General features: G+C 42.7%; 1 protein-coding gene across 2 annotated transcripts in view; it reads left to right on the plus strand.

Moving 5' to 3' along the window:
- The window catches only part of Thada (THADA armadillo repeat containing), a 315,049-nt gene that overhangs the window by 245,316 nt on the left and 46,180 nt on the right, over positions 1 to 23,553 (plus strand). For both annotated transcript variants that reach the window (XM_063229252.1, XM_063229250.1), the window contains 3 exons: positions 18,115 to 18,470; positions 19,203 to 19,321; positions 19,989 to 20,061. In XM_063229252.1, coding sequence (XP_063085322.1) covers positions 18,115 to 18,470; positions 19,203 to 19,321; positions 19,989 to 20,061 — 548 coding nt within the window. The remainder of the gene's footprint in view (positions 1 to 18,114; positions 18,471 to 19,202; positions 19,322 to 19,988; positions 20,062 to 23,553) is intronic.

A 23,553-nucleotide genomic window follows, 5' to 3' on the forward strand; every position in this document is an offset into this window, starting at 1 on the left:
TTTTGGTAGTGTTAGGGATTGACCTCAAGGCCTTTTCAACAAACTACATCTGAGTCATCTTTTTTGTGTGTGTTTTATTTTGACAGAGTCTGAGTTGCTAAGTTGCCCAGGCTGTGTTTAAACTTGTGATCCTACAGACTTAGCCTCCCAGAGTACAGGTGTGTGCCATGACACCAACTGCCTGTTGACATCCTTTGCCCAATTTTTAGTTGAGTTGTTATTGGAGTCAAAGGTTTCAAGGAAAACAATTGCATACAGAAAACATAATTTATAGTATTTTTTATGATAGTCACCCACAGTCAAATACAAGAAGTGAAGGAAATCTGTCCGTACACTATAAAGACCTAGAGAATCTAGCCAAGGCCCTGGATCCCACAGCTATGTCCTGCATGAATCCAGTGAAGACCTAGAGCCCATGACAATGCCCCCCATGAGTCCAGCTGGAGGCCTAGAGCCCAGACAAGGACTCATGCAAGTCTGTTTCACAAATCTGCCCTGGAAAGGCCCAAAGGTTGGTAGTGAAAGCTAGAAAGTGTGTGCCAGCAGGGTAAAGGATCTGTGCCAGTAGATTGAAGGTTCTGCGTGGCACCAAGAAGCAACACTAAAAATAAGGTTAGGAGTCCCCTGAAAGTACCACAGCCGTCCTCAATGACCATGAGACCACCGAGTTCATATCAGGAAACTAGCGTGACAAGCTTCTCCTGGAGATTCAGCAGCACACGTCTTCCCCTCCAGAGCGAGGAAGTGACGCTCAAAGTAAGCACCAGGGCTCCGCCAAAGTGAACCACAGCCACTCCCGGCGACAGGGTCCAGGGCTCCTCTAATGTTAACATCTGAGTTCATCTTAGTGAAGCCAGCGTGACAAGCTCCTTCAGGAAAACCAACGGCTCCAAACAACAGCACTTAGGAGAACCCACAGTGCTACGCTTCCTTTCCAGGTCTCGGTTTTTTTTTTTTTTTTTTGTCTTTTTCATTTTTATTGGTACCAGGGATCGAACTCATGACTACCTGCTTGCAAGGCAGGCACTTATGCCGCTGAGCTAAATCCCCAGCCGCTCCAGGTCTCATTTTTATGCTGGCAGTTTTCCTCAGGTGGACCATCTACATGCAGCACCACACTGATTCACTTCAGCTTCAGCTGGGTGTTTAAGGTGACCACCAGTTTTTAGTCCACCAAAGTTGTCTGTATTCCTGAGTTGTAAATATTCTCTCCATGTGCTGTACTTTAATCCTTTATAAACAGTACAGTTTGCAAATATTTTCTTGTATTCTGAGGTTGTCTTGTTACTTTGCTTTTTATGTCCTTTGATGGATAAAAGTTTTGGGGGGATTGTTACTTTATTTTTTTGTTCTGGGGAGTTAACCTAGAGCCTTCACGCTAAACTACATCTTCAGTCCTTTTAATTTTTTATTTTTAGACAGAGTCTCACGATCACTAAGTGGAGCTCAAGCTTAGAATCTTCCTGTCTCCACCTCCCAGAAGGTTCCCAGGGATTACATGCACGCACCACCACAGCTGGCTAAGTTCTTTACGGTTTTTGTTTTTTGAGACAGAGTCTCACTGTGTAGTTCAGGTCAGGCTTGAACTCAGTATGTCATTTAGGTTGACTTTGAACTCCCTAGATAGCCCAGGCTGGCCTCAAACTCACAATGATCCTCCTGCCTCAGTTCCCCAGTGCTGAGGTTACTGGTGTGTACCACCGTGCCCAGCTAAGTTTTTGGTTTTAACAAAGCTCACTGTATTTCTTTTTTGTTGTTGTTGTACATTTGATGTTATAGCCAAGAATTGCTGCCTCATCCAAAGTCACAAAGATTTGCAACCATGTTTTCTTTTAAAGATTTTATAGTGTTAGCTCTTAAATCTATAATAATTTTGGGTAAATATTTATATTTCTATGAGGGACAGTTTCAAGTACATCCTTTTGGAACTGACTATCCATTTATCTCAGCGTTGTATGTTCAAAACTATCTTTTTCTTGGCTGAGTTTGGTGGCACACAACTGTGATCCCAGCACTGGAGTGCTGAGGCAGGAGGATCGCTGTGAGTTAGAGGCCAGCCTGGACTATACATAGTGAGACCCTGTCTCAAAAGTTTAAAATAGAATAAATAAATTTTTTAAAAAGACTGTTGTTTCCTTATTAAATTGTTTTGGCATCTTCCTTAAAAAATCAGCTGACCATAAATTATGAGTTTACTTGCAGACTCCTAATTCTATTCCTTTTTTTTTTTTTTTCAACAGAGTTTCAGTGTGCAGTTCAGACTGGCCTTGAACTCACTCAGTAGCCCAAGGTAGCCTTGAATTCACAGCAGTCTTTGTGCCTCAGCCTCCCGAGTGCTGGGATTATAGGTGGGCATCACCATGACCAGCTAATTCTATTCCATTGATCTGTTTATCTGTTCTTAAACTAGAGCATAATGTTTTGATTACTAGTGCTTTGTAATAACTTCAGGTTAGAAAATGTGAATCTTCCAGCTTTGTTCTTTTTTATTTTAACTATTGTGGGCTCCTTGTGTTTTCATACAACTTTTAAATCAACTTAGCCGTTTTTAAAGAAGAGGGGGAAGGTAGATGGGATTTGACAGGATTGCATGAAATCCATAGCCCAGTTCAAAGAGTATTGCCATCATAACAGTAGTGTGTTTTCAGACCCATGAACTCAGGATTCCATTTATTTAAAGGTCTGTTTTGTTTCTTTTGGTGATTTTTTAATAGTTTTCAGTACAGATATCATCCATAACTTTCATGTGTTGATTTTTATCCCACAACTGTATTGAGCTTTTATTAGCTCTGATAGGTTTTTTGTTTTTTGTTTTTTGGTTTTTTTTTTGCGGTACCGGGGATTGAACTAATGACCTAGTTCATTACCAGGCGAGCACTTATGCCACTGAGCTAAATCACCTGTCCTCCAATAGGTTTTTTTTGTTGTTGTTTGGTTGGTTTGGTTTTTTGATAGACTCAGAGTTTTTTGTGTATGACATCATATTGTTTGCAATAGGGAAAGATTTTACTGCTGCCTTTCTAATCTGGATATCTTTTAAATCTATTTCCCCTGCCTAAATGCTCTGGCTAGAACCCCTAGACAGTGTTAACTAGAAATGGTAAGAGCAGACATAATTATTTTACTCTACATCTTGTGTAATTTAGCTATGGATTTTTTAGGTTGAAGAAGTTCCCTTCTGTTTCTGCTTCATTGAAGTTGTTTATCTGTTTGTTTGTTTTTTTCCCCCTTACTTGGAATTGAAACCAGAGCCTTCACACTGAACTTTATGCTAAATCCTTTTTAAATTGTACCCCTTGGAGCGTAAGACTGATTTTGTTGTCAAGATGCATAAAGATGGGTCTATCAGACCCACATCTATTCTTTAGAATATTTCTATTGATGAATTATTAAGCTTAATTTTATGAGTTTTATTATATTAAACAATGAATACTTAACAAGAAAAAATTTTCAAAAAATAAAGTATTGAATTTTTAATATTTATTGAGTGATTATTAAAAAAAGCACCAAAATTTTTTATATTAACTTGATTTGGTATACAGAGTCTAAAAAAGAACATCAGAAATAGATTCCTATGTGTGCTACAATGAAAATACCAATCGCACTCTACAAAAAAAATAATCTTTACTTCAGTTTTCACACCTAAAGCAGTCAGCATACTTGACAACAGCACATTCCATACACACAGATTGCTTACACTGACAGCACGTGTCTTTTGCTTCCCTGGCCTTTTCATAGCAGATATTTGACATCTCAGTGGTCTTAATGTTTGGTCAGGAGGATCTTATTATGTCATACAGTATGTAGTTAACAGGAACAAAAATATCAATAAAATAAATCATTGAATTCTTAATATGTATCGTGCGTTTAGAATAGACACCAGCATTTTCACATCAGCTGTATATTTGCCTACAAAACCTAAAAGATAACATCAGAAATAAACTCCTGCATGAGCTACAATAAAATGCTACCACAAAAAAAATCTTTGTTTCAGCTGTCACACCCAAGACAGTCTTCATACATGATAACTGCGTGTTCTGTGCACACATCTTCCTTTCCTTTCTTGTGTGGCAGTCTTGTCGCCTCTCTTCTCTTCCTGTTTTGTCAGGAGCTTTCTACTATAGTGCATGACACGCACTTACCAGGCAAATAGGTGTCAAGGAAATACCATATATTTATGTAATGAATGCTTAGAGTAGATATTAGCAGTTTTACATCAGCTATCTACTTGCTTGTGAAACATGAGATAACATCAAAAATAAAAACCTACATGAACTACAGTGTGTAACCATGAACAAGTCTACCACAGAAATAAGCTTTACTTCAACCGTCACACCCAAGTCGGTGTCCCCCATGACAACTGCATGTTCCTTATACAAGTGTCACTTATACTGATAGCACATATATTTTGTTTTGCTGTACTTTATTGTAGGGCACAGTTGATATATTTTTTGTTTTCCTGTTATTGTAGTAGGTCTTTGTGATGCTGTACCTATGTACCTGTCTGTTCACCTGCCAGCTCACCAGAATGTGCCACAATTTTTTTTATGGAGCAGCCACAGTGTTTTTGTGTAGTTCTCTGGGCAGAAACATTTGTTTTTTTGTGTATTTCTCTGGGCAGAAACATTTGTTTTTCCTCTGCTGTAAGTGATCCCTTATGAGCTCTGGTCCCAGTTCTCTAAGAAAATTTTCTCGCCATGATATTTTGCACTTGTTATTTTCTTTGTAAACTATCAAACTTTCTAACGCACATCTAGGATCCAGTATAACACAGCCATTGGCCGCTGCTTTGTGTTTCACATGATCATAGTTGCTGCATAACTCGTCAACAGCATCTACCTCATGTTTGGTTTTCTTGTTGAAAGTTTCCATCTCAGCCTTCCGTTTTGTCAAAGTTTCCCTATTAGTATTTCTGTCACGATAAAATGTTGACCTTGGCATTTCTTTGCCATATACAAACCAATGTTTTATCTTTCTGAAATTCAAAGATTATACTATACAATTCTGTGTTTTGAAATTGTAACATTTTATTTGGAATTTCTGCTTGTTCCTGTGTATAGTTCCTACGCTGTTCCACTTGTGCTGTGATAGCAGATGTAACATCAGCTGGAAACCAGTAAACCCTTCAAATGTCACATTCCGATTAGTTTGGGAAATGGAAGCAACAAGTCTGTTTGCAGCATCATTCAGTTTATTACTATATGAATAAGGACCTGATGGCTGAGTTCCAGGATAAATGTCTAAACTGAAAGCATAAGAATTCTAAGCATCTATAAGAGCATAAATTTTATACCATATATTAACCCATCACTTTTTCATAAATCTTCTATATTCCTGCAGTCACCATAAGAAATCTGCTGAGTACAACAGACGTATGAATGCTTTCAGTTCAGCTAGTGAGGCGTCATAACAAATACATTTCTTAATATGAATACTGGTACATACAGAGCATTTTACTTGCTTTTCGGCCTTTGTGCATTTTCACAGCAGCTTGTAGCATTTCATCTGTTACAGTTTCCAGCGTTGAATGACACTGGCATTTTGTCCAGTGAGTTTCATCCCTGCCAACACCTTCACTATAGTTTTGGGCCAAGTTCTTACACTGGATCATTCCATTTGTTTGCATGGCCATTTCACGACATTTCAGCTAGTAAATGTGTTCTCACCTTGCTATTTTCTTCGTCATCTGAATCAGGGAGGTCTGTATTCCCTGTCTGTGGCAGTCAGTTCTTGCCCCATTTCACTATATAGGAACTTTGCAGGGCTGGGGATTTAGCTCAGCGGCATAAGCGCCTGCCTTGCAAGCAGGCAGTCGTGAGTTCAATCCCTGGTACCGGTAAAAAGACCAAAAAAAAAAAAAAAAAAAAGATATAGGAAGTTTGCCTCACATGGCCAACTTCAGAGTTGTCATTGTCATTGCTGTCACTGTCATCATCACCATCACCATCATCCATCTTCTGTTATGAAAGCATTTGTTTCACCATAGTGGGTCATCTTTATCATCCGTGCATGAGTAATCTAGTGACTTCCTTCAAACCTTGAAATTGCAGATTTTTATATGATATTGTACTAAATTGGGCTATTTCTACTGAAAAATCAAAAGAAAACTTTCTTTTTTAACAGCTCCTAAAGTGGTGTGGGTCTGTTAGACCCTCTGTGATGCTCAGGTAAACATATACAAAACCAGATGGCACATAAATATAGAACAATTATAGCAACATAAACTAAGATACCCAAACATCAGCCTAGAAGCTCTGTTACCTGTCCTTTCTTTGTTCTTACTGTCTTTTTAACTGTTTTCTCCAAATGTTAGATTTTTCCTTTCTTGTAACATGACTTTTCACAGATTCTTAGTGTGACCTTCACCCAATCATCTGAGGGTATTATCTCCATTTCATAGTTGAAGAACCAAGAGGTGTCAGCACAGCACAGTGAAAGTAGTTTGTTTTTCTGTAAGAATTCCGTTTGTACCATAAACAACTAGGAAATTGGAGATGTATGAAATTATTGTATTTAAACTTTGGACATTGGCAATGCAAGACTGAAGACCCTTGAGAGGAAAAAAAAATAAGGGAAGCCAGGCCATCTGTACATCAGTAGAGCAAAGGACCCCTTCACTCTTTCAACTAAATATGGATCTGTGTACGTGGGGTGACACTCCATGAAGCTGAGTAACAAACGAGAATGCCATGAAGTGAGCAGTTTCTGAAGTTCACACAGGCTCTCAATAGTCCTCCCAGCCAGAGTAGAGATTTGGTAAAACATGGCCGGGGATATATAGTTCGGCGGCATAGTGCCTGCCTGGCAAGTGCAGGGTCCTCAGTTTGATTCCCAGTACTAAATACATAAATAAATAAGTAATTTGCAAAATGTGAGGTGTCTTGTAGAGACCTCAAGTGGGTATGCCTTGTTGGTGGAGCAGAATTTGCCCTAAACCAAAGGCTGCTTTATAGATTGAACCACAGAACAAAGTTTAAAAGCAAATTTTAAAATAATCCAATTGACTCTAAGTAACTTGTTAACTGTGTGCCAAAGCAAACTCCAACATTTTAAAGGAATAAAACCAAAACCCTAGAAACATGAAATTAACACTGTCTGGCATCTAATAAAAAATTACCAGTGTGCAAAGAAGCAGGAAAATACAATCCATACCAAGAAAAAAATTAATAGAATAAGAACAGGTAGATCCAGATAATGTAATTAGAAATAAGGATATAAAAATGGCGATTATAAACCTGCTACACATGCTCAGGAATCAAAAGGAACACTGAAAGTGGAGAGAAACACGGGAGATCTAAAACATGCACAAGTGAAATTTCTAGAGATAAGTAACATGCTGTGAAATTTAAAAATACACGGAATGGAATTAACGGATTAGATAACATAAAAGAAAAGTTTGGTAAATTTTGAGACAGAAATGAAGCACAGATTTAAAAAAAAAATCCAGGCCGGGGATTTAGCTCAGTGGCACAAGTGCCTGTCTGCAGGCTCAAGGTCGTACATTCCATCCCCAGTACCAAAAAAAATCTGAAGCATCAGTGACCTGTGAGACCACTTCAAATGACCTAATTTGTGAGAATACAATTTCTGAAAGAGAGAAAAGAAGGAATAGAAAAAAATATTCAAATACTGGATAACTGTATGCAAAAAAACAAAACATCATGACATACAGAATTATAAATGTATGCTCTTTAAAAGATGTTAAGAAATCAAGAGATAAAAATTATCTGTAAAGTATAACTTGTATAAAGAGCAAAGAACTTTTATAATTCAAAGACAAGTCAATTTATTTTATTTTTTTTTTAAACCAGTCAAATTTAGCAGTGTGGGGGGGGGTGGTATACCAACTTTAGTGACACTAATGTTAATAAGTTCTGATAACCCACTGCCATCGGACCAGCCTAAGGACAAGTCAATTTAAAAGAACTGTGCAAAAGATTTGAACACTTTATTTAAAAAAAGACGTGGGCAAATACAATAAATGAAAAGATAATCAGTGAAATTAGTCATTAGAAAAATGCAACCTTAAGTCATTAGAAACCGAGCGACTGTGGGCAAAGGGGGAATGGTGGTGGAGGCCTGAAGTGCATGCTTTTGCTCCCTCCCAGTGCTCGGTGAGCTCGTCTTTAGCCTACCCCGGCCCCTTCCGTGCTCTTCTGACTTGCAGTCTACAAGACAGAAAAGCTCTGCTTTTATTTAGGGGGTTGACAAGACAGTGTTCAAATAGTGCTCTCAGGAACTCTTTTTCCTTCCTTTGTGGCTTGTGCATGTAATAGACTCCACACCGGTGTTAGCAACAGCAAAAGGGCTTCAGAAACTAGAAACAAGTGGGTAAGAAACAGCCAGGACCAGGTTGGAGAAGTCTCCCAGCTCAGTGAACGTGTTTGGAAGGGCCCCTCGGGTCAGGATTACAGTTTACTGGGAGGGATGGAGGATTAAATAGAAGAATGGAATTTCCCTTCGATAAGGACAGGCCAAGATTTATTAAATCGTTGATTTTTGTTGTTGTAGTTCCTATGGTTTCCTCTTCACTACAAATACAATTTTTTTACAGAGAAATTGCATAACATGACATTGATTCACAGAGTACACGTATCAGCTATAGTTATTTTTAGAACCAGTTTCTCAATCATTTTAGATAAGGACTTTTGTTGGATCTTATTGTAGATCTCTCCCGACCAGAGCTACAGTTCTATGAAACAGAAAAAGCAGGCCTGAACACTATGCATCGCAAGGGAAATCTGCTGTGAGTTTTCTCACCCCTTGCTTTGTGAAGCGGGGCGGAGATGCTGAGAAAGAACAGGGGAAAGTTCAGTCAGATTCTGTCTGCAGAATCTCCTTGATCTAGTAGCATCTGAGAATTCAGCGCCTTTACACTACGAGAAAGACAGATTCTTTCATCTGTTCACTCATCTGAGACAAGGAACCTCATGTCAAGTTTGGGCAGAGTAAAGGGCGCCAAGGCTCTGACAGATGAACTCTAGAGCGGCACAGTCGGTATCACTGCCATGTGCAGTGTCCACATGAGTGACCAGCTTCATAGCTGTGAAACTGCCTTGTTGTGTGCTTCTCCTTTTCAGCCCTGAGGAGGATCCTTCCGCGTTCCTGGATATGGACTGCCGTTTATGAGTTCCTAGGGCTCCTGCCTCCCCTCCTACCCATCTCTACTGGAACCAAGACAGCGTTGTCACTCTGGGCCTGTGCACACCTTCCTTCTTTCCCCCTTTCTCTTGGCCCGTTGAGCACCAGGCTGCTGGGCTGCCTTGAGTGGCATAGCTGAAGATCCGGAGCTATGTAATGTTCCGAGCTCTGTGGTTGAACACTAGATGAAAGGGTTGACTTATGATGAGGGGCTGTGGTATACAGAGACAAGCTCCAGTAGACACTAGAATTATACCCATTCAGGACGGCGAGGTGTTTATATCTCAGAGGGGCAGAGAGTCCTCTGAGAATGTGGTCCAGCATCTGTTGTACAGCATTCCCTGGGAAGATGTTTGATTTGGGGGACCTCTGCCCCAGGCTTACTGAATCAGAAACCCTGGAAACTGTTGGTCTGAGGGAATAGTGCCACCACCTCCAGGCCCTTGCTTGCTGGTGGGAAGGCCAGGGGAGACTACCCTCTCTTTCACATGTGCTCTGTACCCCTCTCATTGTCTTCTCTTTCTCCACCACCCCCCCCTCTCATTAATTTCACTGCAGTTCATTGCTATTATGTTTAACGCCACTGTATGCATAGTTACATAGCAAGAACATCACTCACATTTTTTCAGAGTGCCTTTGTTAAGGCTATTTAGATTAGCATACATCTTTTAAAAATTACACTGATTTATTGCCAGACATGGAGGTATATACCCATATTCCCAGCACTCAGGAGACAAGAGGCAGAAGGATAGCAAGTTTAAGGCCAGCCAGGAATACATAGCAAAACCTGTCAGAAACAACCAGAAAAACAAACTATTGATCCTTTTTTTTTTTTTTTTTTGTACTGGGGACTGAACTCATGACCTTGTACTTGCCAGGCAGGTGCTTATACTGGTGAGCTAAATCCCCAGCCCTGATCTTTTGAAAGGCATTTTGACACACCTGTATGGGTGGCTCAGATGATGTAGACTGAAAGGCCCACAGGAACCCCTTGGGAGCATGTTCTTCTGGACTTGCTGAACATGATGCACCACTGCTCAGGGTCCCCACAGCAGCATGGCCATGTTAACTCCCCAGCCTGGCTGGTTTGAAAATGGCCACTTGGAGATGCAAAGTCAACATTGGCGCCCAGTGTTCATCTCATAAGCAGAACACTGGCCTGCCACAGCTCCAAGGAACCAAGCACTGGCCAGGGGCATGCAGGAGATCAGCGGGCACAGAGTGAGTGCAACCATGTTTCTCACACAGACAACAGACACACCTGGCTGGGTGAGAAGCTCCTCTTTTTCCTTCCTGGAAATCTCCGGTCATGCAAACTTGAGGTCCAGACAGACTCGGGGAGCTTTCGTCAGGGCCTCCAAAGCTGCTGCTCCCAGTGCTGCTCCCTGGTGAAATTTTACCAGCTCATGGCACAGTGAAACTATAGCAAAATAGTGCTGTCACCAATTTTTCTTAAAACCAACTTTATAAAAAGAATGTCCTTTACGATGACACTCCATTTCCATTTCCTCTGTTTTGAATGATAAAATAACCTTTCTTTCAGAAAAGAGAATAATTTTTAACACCTTTACATTGCAAAATAAAAAGTTGGCAGCTTGTACCTGTCTGCCACATTATTTGTGACATTTTATTGGGAATTATTTTTCCAGTGATCCAGAATATAACACATCGGTGGCGTTGTCTGTCCATGAGAGTGCAGCCTTTGCGCCATTCTCTTGAAGGACAGACATATGCTTGTCAGAAAAAGAAAAAATTTATTTTCCAAAAGTGAAATCAGATTAGATGTTTACAATCAGTCACACATTCATGGGTGACCAAGGCGACTACACTGATTGGAACTTTGCCAACAAGGAAGGCTGGAGAAAGCTCCAACCAGTAAGAGCTGGTAAAATTCATCCCAACAGGTACAGTGGGTCCACTTAGGAGGCTGAGACAGGAGGATCACTGCAAGTTTGAGGCCAGCGTGGGCTACATACTGATTTCAGGCCAGCCTAAACTACACAGGGAAACCCTGCCTCAAAAACAAACAAGCAAACAAAAAAAAATGGGATGATAAATAGTTAAGATTTTAAAATTACTGCCTAGAGAGGAGAGAGAAGCAGCTAAACTTTTAAGAAATTAAAATCAGTTCTTTGTGTCCACAGACAAAAGGGAGTCATCAAAATGAAAATGGCACCTCTCGATGTAGATTTTGAGCTACATGAGATACGGCAGACCACAAACACCTCACCAGGGAGATATCTGGTTGCAAAACCATCTGACAAGTCTTCCTGTAGTAAGGGTGCAGCCAGTATCTGTGGCTGCTACTCCCATGTGTACTAAAATGACCCATTTCAGTTTACAGCCTGACTCGAGAGATATTGACCAAGTGTCTCCTAGCATAAGAGTTTCTAAAGCTCTTACATGTTGTCACATTCTCCCTGGGCTGAGAACCCTTGTGCGAGAAGAAAAGCAGTATTCTTGGCTACAAACTGAAGCTGCTCATGTGAAAGCATTGGACATTTCTACCTCCAACCTCCTGTTCCATTAGAAACACCCTCTTCAGGGGCAGGGAGTTCTTAGCTCCTGAGGTCTCCACCTAAATGAGACCTCCCGTGGAGCTAACTGAAAGGTTCTTGCACAATTATAAATTACTGCACAATTATTGCCATGGTCTAACATGGCGGAAGGCCAAAACAGGAATGCTTATCACTTCCTCTCCCCGCTCCTCCTTTTTCTTCTTCTTCCTTCTTGTGTTCATCTTGTTCACTTTCTTCTTTCTTCTTCCTTTGCCCTAATTACAACTCCCCTTCCGGTTTGCAAACAAAAAAAATTCCAATCAGTTTCTGACACATCATCAATGTCTGCCCGCTGCGCCAGTTCCAGACATCACGTAACCCTCTGCCTCTCTGTGTCCAGTCAAAGGAGACAGCCCAGCCGCCATGGGTTGTGTGCTCCTTTCCATGTCCTCGATAAACCTGCTCTTTTCTTTTTTGTACTTTGCGCTTCTCTACTGTGCCAGAAAACTCTTAACAATAACCAAGTCTTTGTAATTCAACACTACCTGGGAAACCTGGAAGACACCTAGAGCAGAACTGTACCAAGTGAGCCTCCACAGAGCTGGGTTCACTCTTGGGATTCTTGGTGGCTTTCTTCCTCTGGTGCTGTTATTAGGGAGAGAAGGTGGGGCGCGGGAAATTTTTCCAGCTCTCTGCTGGGAAGCACTGAACCCGAATCAACTGTGCTGGGCTTGGAACTGCACCTCCCACCACCCGCCAACCCCCGTGAGAACTGTCCTTTTCAAGTGTGGGTCTCAGAATTACCTGCTGGCTTAAGATGACTGCTGTCTGCACCCAGCTCAAAATCAACAGAATCAATCAAGGGTGGGATTCAGGGGTGTGGGCTCAGGACTGCGGTTTTCAAAATAACCTTCAGTGGCAGCCCCACCCCACCTCAACCTTTTGGGGGAAAATGAGGCCATGTCTGTCAGATAACAGGGTCTCCAGAGATTCTGCTCAAGGGCTTCCTCTTGGGTTGGTGAAACACAACAGAGAATATTTCCTCCAAGCAGCAGTTTAGAGAAGGGCTACAGGAACATGGTTTGACTTTCCCACCTTGCAGCTCAGACCTAACCTGCCCTGTCCTGCTGATGACACCTGAATGCCTGCCATGGAAGTCTGGGACGGCTCCTTCTGCATGTTCTCTCCTAACAGTCCTGGGAGCTGTTTTCCTCCCCTCTCCCAGCCAGACCCCTAGTGCACAGCTTTTGAGACCTGCCTGACGTTTTATTCCTCCCAAAAGCCCCTTTCAAACTTCTTCCGGTAGAAAATAAATCCCCATTGCATTCATTGTATTCTCTTTAACTACCATTTCCTTTGTAACCTCAGGCAAGTAATTCAACCTTTCTGTTTCCTCATCTGTAAAATGGGAATAATGAGAATGATCAAGCCTACCCTATTAATGAGTTAATGCTTATTAAACTGCTTAGAGTAACACTCAACAAGTGCCAATTCTACAAGGAAGGTTATTCATAGCATTAAATAATAGGGGTGGAGTTTTCATAACAATAATGAATGGTGCATAAATACTTAACACATTTCAGCTTTAATCATTAACAGCTGAGCCAGCTGGCACCTGCACCTGTAATGTAATCCTAGCTACTTGGAAAGCTGAGGCAGGAGGATCACAAGTTTGAAGCCAACCTAAGAAACACAATGAGAGCCCATCAACCCCCTCCAAAGCAAGAGAAATAACCAGTTGCCTTCTTATTATTATTTTTGCACTTAACCTTTGTCCTCCCATTAGCCTTAAAGCTTTTTTTTTTTTTTTTTACCTTAAAGTTTTTAACAGTAAGTCATTCTCTTTCAACTCTGAATTTCTGTGTCTCCCAAAAGTACCTAATACAAACTTGGAGTTCTGCTGAGTCCACAGGCAGTGCGGGTTTGAAAATCCCCATGAGCTTTCCTGAGCATGTGCCTCATCTTCCTCTCCCTTGGGGGGTGCCTTTAGTCCCTGGTTCTTAGTGATACCATCTCTCTCCAAGGCCCCAAGGAAGCTGGTGGATCAGATTAGGTAATTTTAGAGTCCAGTGGACAACACACTCTGCTTGGAACTTCTCAGCCTTTCAGAGAACAAGTTCCTCTGATAGTTATCCGAGTGGTCGAGAGCAATGATGGCAACCCTTTTAGAGCTTGCAGTGATACAGACAACTGCTGAGGCATGCGTGCCATTGGTTTCACCACCACTGGGACAGTTCAAGAACACATGCGTGTATGCATGGCCCAGTCCTGGGGACTGAGCTCGGCGAGTTCGTGCTGAGCTACATCCTCAGCCATGAGGTAAGGTTTGGCTAAATCACTAAGTTGCCCAGACTGCACTCAAACTTGCAATCCTCCTGCCTCAGCCCCCCAGAGTGCTAGGATTATAGGTATGTACCACAATGCCTGTTTTGTGTCCTTAAGAGCAGGTCTCTGAGCCATGTTTCTTACTCCTTGCTAAACAAGTGAAATTTCTTTTTAATGCAATGCTGTCCTCAGGCAGCAGAAGGTAGGAAGGGTAGGAAATGGTGTCTGCAGACCATGGTAGTGTAGGCTGCTTCTTACTGACACGTAATGGGTTTGGGGTTTTAGGTACTGAAAATAAAGATTACACACAGGCTGAGGATACCACTGCATGGTGTTTACCTGCTCTGCTGTAAAGCTGACTCCCTGGTTTTGCACAAGTGTGTCTGCAGCTGCAGAGGGTGAATGGCGACAGCAGGAAACTGTCACATAGCCTGAGTCCAGTCCCTTCCACCTTGGTGCAGATGCCTTTTTGAAAGACTTTGATATGTTACATAAATACCCCATGTTTTTAATTCTTAGATTGTTGCAATTCTATACATTTTTTATTTCAGGTAAATTTCCTAAGTGTTGATCTTTTACATTTTTATTATGTTTATAATAGTTCTCTAAAGTCTCTAAAGTGGGGTTCACTGAGTTATAATAAGAAGATGAATATAAATTGTGTGTCCTGCATGTTCCCTGGTAAGCCAATCCAAGGCACTCCAAAATACACTCGCTGTCTTTTGGGGTAAACTTGTCAGGGGTTATCAGATACGTATAATAGCTAAATTTTAGCAAGACATCTGATGAAGTCTATCCTGATGGAGTTTTTGTTTTGGTTTGGTTTGGTTTTTGTTTCATGTACTACTGAGGATTAAACACAGAACCTTTGCCCTGAGTTATATCCTCCACCCTTTTTTATTTTTTTATTTTGAGGCACAGTCTCACTGAATTGCTTGGGCTAAGCCAAAACTTACGATCCTCAGCCTCCCCAAGTGCTGGGGTTACAGGCATGTGCCACAGCAGCTGTCTGTTGTGATGTTCTTGAAGATGAGACTCTATGGACAAAATGGTGCAGTTAGAAGGATTCCATAACTGAACAATGTGTAGGACCGAAGAAACCTGGTTAATGGATTGTTGAGAGCAGTGAGAGAGAGTTGGGGCAGGAAGTGAGCTGGATTGGACACTCTGTGGCTGGTGGACATTGTTAGTAATTGCTGCATACACTGAGGTTTGCCCAGCTTCTGTTGGATGCCGGTTGTGTCCTCTGGAAAGCTGAGTCCTATGACTCTTCCCAGTCAGCGCCACCCCTCCCCATTACTACCGCCGTATCTCCTCAGTGCTCTTTAAGCCTTCTTCTTTCTACCCATTCTTGGTCCATTTTCTGCTGTTAGAATACCATAAACCAGGTAATTATCAGCAGTCTAAATTTATTTGACTTACAGTTGTGGAGGCTGAACTCCAAAACCAAGGGACCATGTCTGGTTAGGATTTTTGTGTCACAGCCTGGCAGGAGGACAAGGAACATGCACAAGACAGAGAGGAGTGGGCAGGAGTGGGTCGGATTCATAAAAAACCCACTCTCACAATAACTGACCTCATCCGCAATAAGAGCATTAATGTGTTCTGGAGCCCAGAGCCCTCATAGCCCAATTTGGCTCTTAAAATCTAACATTTGATGGAGGGGAGACTGGGGCTCACACCCCGGGCTTCTTGCATGCTAGGCAAGGACTCTGCCGCTGAGTCCTAGCCTCTAGCCCTGTTTCTTTTCATTTTGAGACATTTTTCTAAGTTGCTACTCAGGCTGGCCTTGAACTCACGATTTTTGACCCCCAGCCTCCCAAGTAGCAGGGATTACAGGCAGCTCCACTGCACCCAGCCCACCTCTTAATACAGTTACAGTGTAAGTTACATTTCAACATGAGATTCAAAGCATGGTGCCTTCTTCAGGCCCTCACCATTGCTGTCTTAGACTAGACTACTACAGGACTGTAATCTTTTTTGTACGAGGAATTCAACTCAGGACCTTGCATTTGGCAGGCAGGCACTGTGCCACTGAACTGTATTATTCCTGACCCCTACAGTACTGTAAGCTTTCATCCGATCTCCTTGCTCTGATTTTGCCCTGCTCAGGGGCATTCCCTGGCCTGCAGAAGAATGTCCATGTGCCTTCACACAGCCTGGAGGATCCCTGATTTCAGCCACACCTCTCCAGCCTCACCGCCTGCTGCTGCCCACCTCTGTTGTAGGCTCTGATGCTGCCAGGTGGCCTGCAGCTCCTTTGTTGTCCTAGTGGTCCATGCCTCTGAGCCTTTGCAGAGCTGGCCGCTCTAACTTCGATGGTCCCAGTACATTCATACCTGTCTTCCCGCAGAGCTTCAGTTTATCACCAGAGTGAATCACTATATTGAAATTGGCTGTTCACATTAGACCATAAACTCCTAGAGGGCAGTGATGCCACATGGGGATTGAACCCATGGCCTTCTACCTGAGTACATCCCCAGTCCTTTTTTTTTTTTTTTTTTTTTGAGACAAGGGCTCACTAAGTTGTTAACTTTACCCAGCCTGGATCCACACTTGCAGTCCTCCTGCCATACTGCCCCAGAGTGCTGGTATCCCAGGCATGCACTACCGTACCTAGTGGCATTGTGTTTTTTGATCAGAGCTGAGAATACAAAATGATCTCAGCAACTAAAAAGGCAAACCACAAAACTTAACGAAAAGATAAAGTTTAACAAGGATATACGTGAGTTTAAAACCAGGCAGGAAAACAGGTCTCAACCTAAGGCCTGAGTACAGGGTGGGAGACAGGTGATTCATCCCCTCAGTAGAATGTGTAAAAAAGCAGGGCTGTGGTTCCCGCTGACTTCATGCACATGAGTCAACAGGGTGACCCGTCACCTCATGTTCGGAGCATGAAAAGTTAATAGTCCTTCCAGCCAGGCCATGCAGGAGTCACGATCCATTCTATGGGCCATACCTTAACCCAACTCTTGCGTAGTAAAAAAGGACAGCTCTCCGCCTGCTTTCATGTATTTTTACATAAATGTGCTCTTTGAGGCTGAAGCAAATCTCCCTGGTTTTTCAATGTGAAAATAAAATATAAAGACTGTTCCTAGAAAGCTGGGTATGGTTGTACTCATCTGTAATTTCAGCATTCAGGAGACTGAGGCAGGAGGATTGCCAGGAGCTGTAGACCAGCCTGGGCTACTGAGAGAGTTTAAATCCGCCACTATATAGCAAGACTAGGAGAAAAAAATACCCTCTTTTTGGAGTTATTTCTAAACAGAACTTATCTCTCATCTTAATGTAGACATAAAGATGCGTGATATTTAGTAATTTTTTGTGTGTGGTAAATTGCAAAGCATAGCATATTGATGGAGAACTATAAATGAAGATACCACTATTAAAAACAAAATACTATCAATAGGATGGTGTCTTTGTTTCCAAAGATTTGATGTACTAGAGCCATGCAAAAATAGTAGTAGTAAAATATTTTGTGGAAAACTCCGGGAGTAAGGTTAGAGCTGGAATCTGCACGTGGTGATGGGGTAAACCCTGGAGCTTCAAGTGCTGCCTCCAAGTACTGTATTCTCAAGGCAAATAGGAAGCAGAGATGAGGCGTGTCCAAAAGAACACGATGAGAGAAGTGGAACCCCATCACCTGGGGGAAGAAGTAGGGATGGTTCACCTAGGAAAGCCAGGGAGGGTGACAGTGTCTTCAGAGGCCTGTGGAGGTGTCACTGGCTGCCTCAGAAAGGAAAACGAGGTCAGTGAGTGGAAGCTCCAAAGAGAATTTGAAAATGAGACCTCCTGACAGTAGAGTAAGCTGTCTTGTGAGCTCCGGGCTAGTGTGCTGTAGAAGGAGTCTGAGCCCCAAAGGAAGCTTGAGCTTCTCTTCTGGTCCCCTCTGAGGCTTGGTGATTCAGAGGTCATGAATGTATACGTACGAATGCCCAGTGAGTACACCGGGAACACATTTTCTGATGGTAATACCTTTATCCCTCTGGTTGAGAATAAATTACTGACACAGAAATTGTTTCGGGGCCTAGAAAACCTTAGTGTGCTACTGTGTTGTTTGTTTGCGACCTACTTGGAAAAAGACAGCTGATGGGTCCGCTGAGTGAAATAAAATGCTTGCTTCTTCCCTTTTGCTGTTTTTGCTTTCTAGTCCTGGAGAGGCTTGGCTTCTGGGAAGAAGTCCGAGCAATCGTCTCGGGATCAGAGCTGATAACAGGAATCCCCTGTACCTTTAAGGTGCCAGGCCTGCCCCAGTACCTGCAGAGCCTCACCAAACTAGCCATTGCTGCAGACTGGGCAGCGCTGGCCAGCGCCAGAGAACAGACGAGGGATGTGCCCATCACCTTCTCGCAGCTGCTAGGCTCCTCCTTTCCTGAAGTGCGCTTGCTCACCCTGGAAGCCCTGTTGGAAAGGTTCGCAGCAGGAGGCTCTGGATCACTCTGCAGTATGGGAGAGGACTTCCTGCTGCTGGCCACCAAGGAAAGCCACCCTGAGTGTCTCTGCAAGGTAAACTCTGCTAGACCGATGGTCCTTCCACTGCCAATATCAGGAAGGCAGGATCAGGCTTGAGCTCTCTAGAGGAGCAACAAACTGGGCATCTGAAGGATAAAGACGCTCTTTGTGCGGCTGTTAGCCTGGCTTCATGCATAGAAGGACAAGGGCACTAAGAAGAGCTGTTGATGATGATGGCATTGATAGAGGAGATGAACCGAATTCAGGACTAGCCATTCTTGGGAAGCTTAAGAGACAGATCCCTTAACCTCAATCGCGGAATGTATCAGAGCTCATCTTTGTTGATGTGCCTGTTTTGGGGCAGGTGATCACCTGGAAGCGTAATCATAAGGAAGTAGAACTGGCCTAGGACTCTGAGCATCTAGCTCCAGTCAAAGGTCATTAGGTACCCACGAGTTGGTCATTGCTGTGCCCTGCCTCACTCTGTTAGAGATATTATGGGGCAATAACAAGTCAGTGGGAGCTTTTCAAAAGATAGAGCTTCAGGGGCTGGGGATTCAGCTCAGCGGCATATGCACCTGCCTTGCAAGTGTGTGGTCATGAGTTCGATCCCTGGTACCAATAAAAAAGAAAAAGACAAAAAAAAAATAAAAGAGAGATAGAACCTCTTGCCAGTGTAAGTGGTTGTTATTTACCACCTAGAGATTTCTCCCCCAGTGTTCATAAATATGTTTTCTCTGTGTTTCTGTCTCTCTCTCTCCCCCTCCCTGGACTTATCTCATGCAGATACTAAGGATTCTCCATTGCATGGATCCCAGTGAATGGCTTCCCCTCACGGAGCGTTGTATTCATCTAACCTCCAAGGAGTTTCTGACCTGGATGATGGATATTGCTTCCAATGACAGGTTTGCCCCCATCTCCTTTGTGTAGCCTAGGTGGGATGTAGGTCCCATCAGTCGTTGTGCAGTGAACCTGCTCACTATCCTGACCTAGGAGCTCAGGTCCTGTATTTCTTTTTGAGCCTCAGCATAGGGACTAGCTGTCATAAACTCAAGCAATAGAACGGTGTCAGGCCTTCATATTAGTAACCAAAGCTAATTGTTTCTAGAGGCATTTGAGTAGCCGTGACATAGAGATTTCCAAAGCATCTGTGTATAAAGTATATGTCATTTTGTGTAGTGTCTTATTTATCTTGTTACTGAGCCAAAATACCCAACACTCAAAGTTAAAAGAGGAAAGGTTTATTTCAGTTCACAGTTTGTAGAGGTTTCAACCCATAATTGGCTGGCTCTATGATGAGGTGACTTTTTAGAGGGGCATTGCAGAAGAGAAAGAGTAGGCAGCCCTCACACCCAGGGTGGGCCTTCCCCTTCTCCACACCCAGACCTGCGCCAAACCAGTCAGTGGGCTCATTTAGTAATCACACAACCTGGATCCCAGCATCATGCACTCGAGATCCAGGCACCTCTGAAAAGCCTCACCTATGACTGTGTGGGGCTTTTCAGGGAGATCTAGACACAAGCTAAGACAGAGTTGTTGTTGTTGTTGTTTTTTAATCTCTTTTTTCCCCAGATCTGAAATCCAGGGTGTGGCTCTGAGACTCACCTCCAAATTGATTGCCTACTCCATCAAAACACATGAAGAGGTAAGGCTGATTCTGTGCCTGTCCTGGGGCCTGGGCATTGGTGCTCTGTTTACCCAGAAGATGTCAATAAAAGTCAATTATTAGCTGGCTGAGGTAGTACACACCTGTAATTTGAGCTATTTGGGAGACTGAGGCAGGAGGATTGTAAGTTCAAGGCCAGCTTGGACATTAAATTTGAAAAAGAACAGAGGACTGAGAATATAGCTCAGTGGTAGGGAACTCTTGGGTTTGAGCCTCAGTGCCACAAAAACAAAAAAAAGTCAACTGTCCAAAGCAAGCAAAATCACTGTGATCTGTGTGTGTCACCTGTATAAGAATATCATTCAGGCATAGTGACCTATGCCTATGATCCAAGCACTTGAGAGGCTGAGTCAGGAGGATTGCCACAAGCTCAAAGGCCATCCTGAGCTAGATAGTGAGACCCACTCTCAAAAGACAAAGCAGAAAACAAAATAAAAACCAAAAACAAACAAAATACATATATATCATCCATGTTGATTTTCACCTGTAGGAATGACTTGGGAAGACTTTTTGAACCACCTTCTCTCTCTTCTCTCGTTTTGGGCATTTTTGGTTAGAGTCCGTGAGAGTAACATGCCCTCTCCCTGACACACCTAGCCATGGGTCTATCCCTGTTTTTGAAGCTAGAGTCTATTTAAAGAGGAATAAGCAAGTCAGTTCTAGGAATATTAGGAATTGTAACCTAGCAAACTGAATGTGAAAATAAATGGCACAGACTTTATTCCCCCAGTGCGTGACCCAGCTGGCTCTTGATGGAGTCGCAGGTGTTCCCACCTGTTCCCCTTGCCCTTCAGGGTAAAATAGAGCTAAAGGAAGCAAAGTGACCTGAGAAGACGCTGTAAGGCAGATACAGGCATTCTGAGGTGCATGTAAGGAAGATGTGCTGCCATTACAGACCAGTGAGTAGACGCTGGCCAAGACTGCAGTAAGATGACATGTTCAAGGTTTTTATTTCTGTTTGGTTTTGTTTTGTTTTGTTTGTTTGTTCATTTATTCTCTATGGTAGCTAGGATTGCAGACATGCACCCTCTGCCTGGCCACCTTGAAAGATCTCAATTCATCCCATATTGTGAAAGTGTCAGCATAACATGGAAGATTCAGAGTTCTTATTATTTTAACCTACCTGTGAGGTAATTACCAACGATGAACAGAGACTAGAGATACAGTCTAAGGAGAAAAAGAGACTCTCAGTCATTACACTGAATTCTGTACGGGGGCTCTGGGGGCTGAGGAGGAGGCAGTGTCTCAAACATATCTTTACACCTTCACACCAAGCCATCCCTTTTTTATTTTTTGAGACAGGGTCTTGCTAAATCACCAGATTATTCAGGCTGGGCTTGAATGTGTAATCCTTCTGCCTCAGTGAGACCTTAGTGAGACTGTGTCTCAAAAATAAAAAAATTTTGGCCAGGCATGGTAGCACATGCCTATAACTCTAGCACTCAGGAGGCTGAGGCAGGAGGATCACCATGAGTTCAGGGCCAACCTGAACTACACAAAGGACTCTCTCTCTCAAAAAAAACAAAACTTTAAAAAATAAAACTGTAAAAAAGACTAGGAAATGACTCAGTGCAAAAGCCCTGGCTTCAATCCCCAGCGCGCACACACACAAAAACCAACACTGCTTTGTACTTGATTGAAGTATTGTCTCATAAAAATTGAAGATTTTTGGGGAGAGGAATATGACCAAACTGTAGAAAACGCATGCAGGAAGTTCCCAGGGAAACTTGGGTCTCCTTGGGAGTAGCATCTTTCCTGAGGTCTACAGTGCTTATCAGTTGGGTTGCCACAGGTGACCAGAGGACTCAGAAGGCACATCCTGAAGAGGTTCACAAGGTGGAGGAAATGTCTCGGTCTGTTAGCTTCTGCTGCCGTAATAGAATACCTAAGACTGGGTATTTGATTAAAAAAGAAAGGGGTTTTCACAGTCCCCACGGCTTGCAAAGACCGAAAGCACACACCAGTACTGGTAGGGACCTTCTTGCTGCTTTGGGGCCTCACACAGCAAGAGAGCACATGAAAAAGAAAGACAAAATGAGACAGAGATCCGGAAGGAAAGAGAGCTGGCTCTGGTTATGGAGCCACTCCTGCCATGACTAACCCGCTCTGGAGATAATGGCACTTACCCATTCAGGTCGTGAGCACCCGCCCTCGTGACCTAATCACCTCTTGACCTAATCACCTCTTCGTGTCCCATGTAATATTGTCAGAGCAGCAATTAAATTCCAACATGACTTTGTGAGAGAACAAACAGGATGTAAAGTACATCCGAAACAAAAAAAAATCCCTTTTCTAGAAGAAATTTTAAAAAGTTGTGTAGAAGATGGAAGTAATCCAAATGTCAATCAGTTTAAAGTAGAAAAGTACTTAGCCATAAAATGCTATGTGGTACTGACTCATCCTATAGCATGGAGGAACCTTGAAAACCTTCATCCAAGTTAAAGCAGCCAGTTACCAAAGAGCATTTAACATGTGATTCCACTAAAATTAAATGTCCAGACTAGGCAATCCATAATGTACAGGGTCTCACTATGCAGTGCAGGCTGGCCTTGAGCTCACTTTGTAGCCCAGGCTGGTCTCGAACTCACAGTGATCCTCTTGCCTTAGCCTCCCAAGTGCTAGGATATAGACTTTCTCTTTATGGTGACGAAATACTGTAAAATTATTTGTTGGAGGAGATGTAGGTAACATTTACTCTAACTTGAACACTACCTAATATGTACTTACATTAAAATAATACATGTGCTCCGTAAATGTGAACAGTTTTCATGTGTCAGTTAAAATTTTTTTAAAATGTTTTTAAAAATCAAGGTAGATTTAAGGATATAGCATAGAGGTAGAGAGCTTGTGTAGCATGTGCAAGGTTTGATTCATAGCACTGTAAGGAAAAACAAGTAAATTATTTCCAAAACCATGTGAATAAGAATCATCTAAAAGCAAGCTAAAAAATAAAAATCAAGATATAAAATAATAATAATAATAAATTTTTGGTGACAGTTGCATAAACCAAAATCCATTACTTTTCCACTTTAAGTGGGTGAATTGTGTGGTATATGAATGACATTTCGATGAAACTGTTACTGTTAAAAACAGAACAGGGGTGTTTCAACCTTGTTAGGGTGCTGCTTTCAGATGAGGAAACAAGGTCATGCATTCTGTGGCTTGAACCAGATAGATGGAAGCTATCCAGCACGGATACAGTGGCTCGGCAGTGTTGCCCCAGGCCGCCTCCTCTGCGGCTCTGCAGTCTTTGACATGTGACCGCCTCCTCGTGATCTCAGGGTTAGCTCCAGCTGCCACCATCAATTTGCCCTGTTTAGCAAGCACGAGAAGGAACCCAGGAGGCAGAGATCTTGTGCAATTCCTAAGCACGTGTCAGTGACAGCCCAGGCGAATGTACTCACATGCTGCTGCTTAATGGGAGGGAGCCTGAAAAATACAGTCTTAACCGGGTGCCCACCAACCCTACCA

This window comes from Cavia porcellus, unplaced genomic scaffold (genome assembly GCF_034190915.1).
Source record: "Cavia porcellus strain 051 isolate PalLab524CR breed Dunkin Hartley unplaced genomic scaffold, mCavPor4.1 scaffold_1, whole genome shotgun sequence".
Lineage (NCBI taxonomy): Eukaryota > Metazoa > Chordata > Mammalia > Rodentia > Caviidae > Cavia > Cavia porcellus.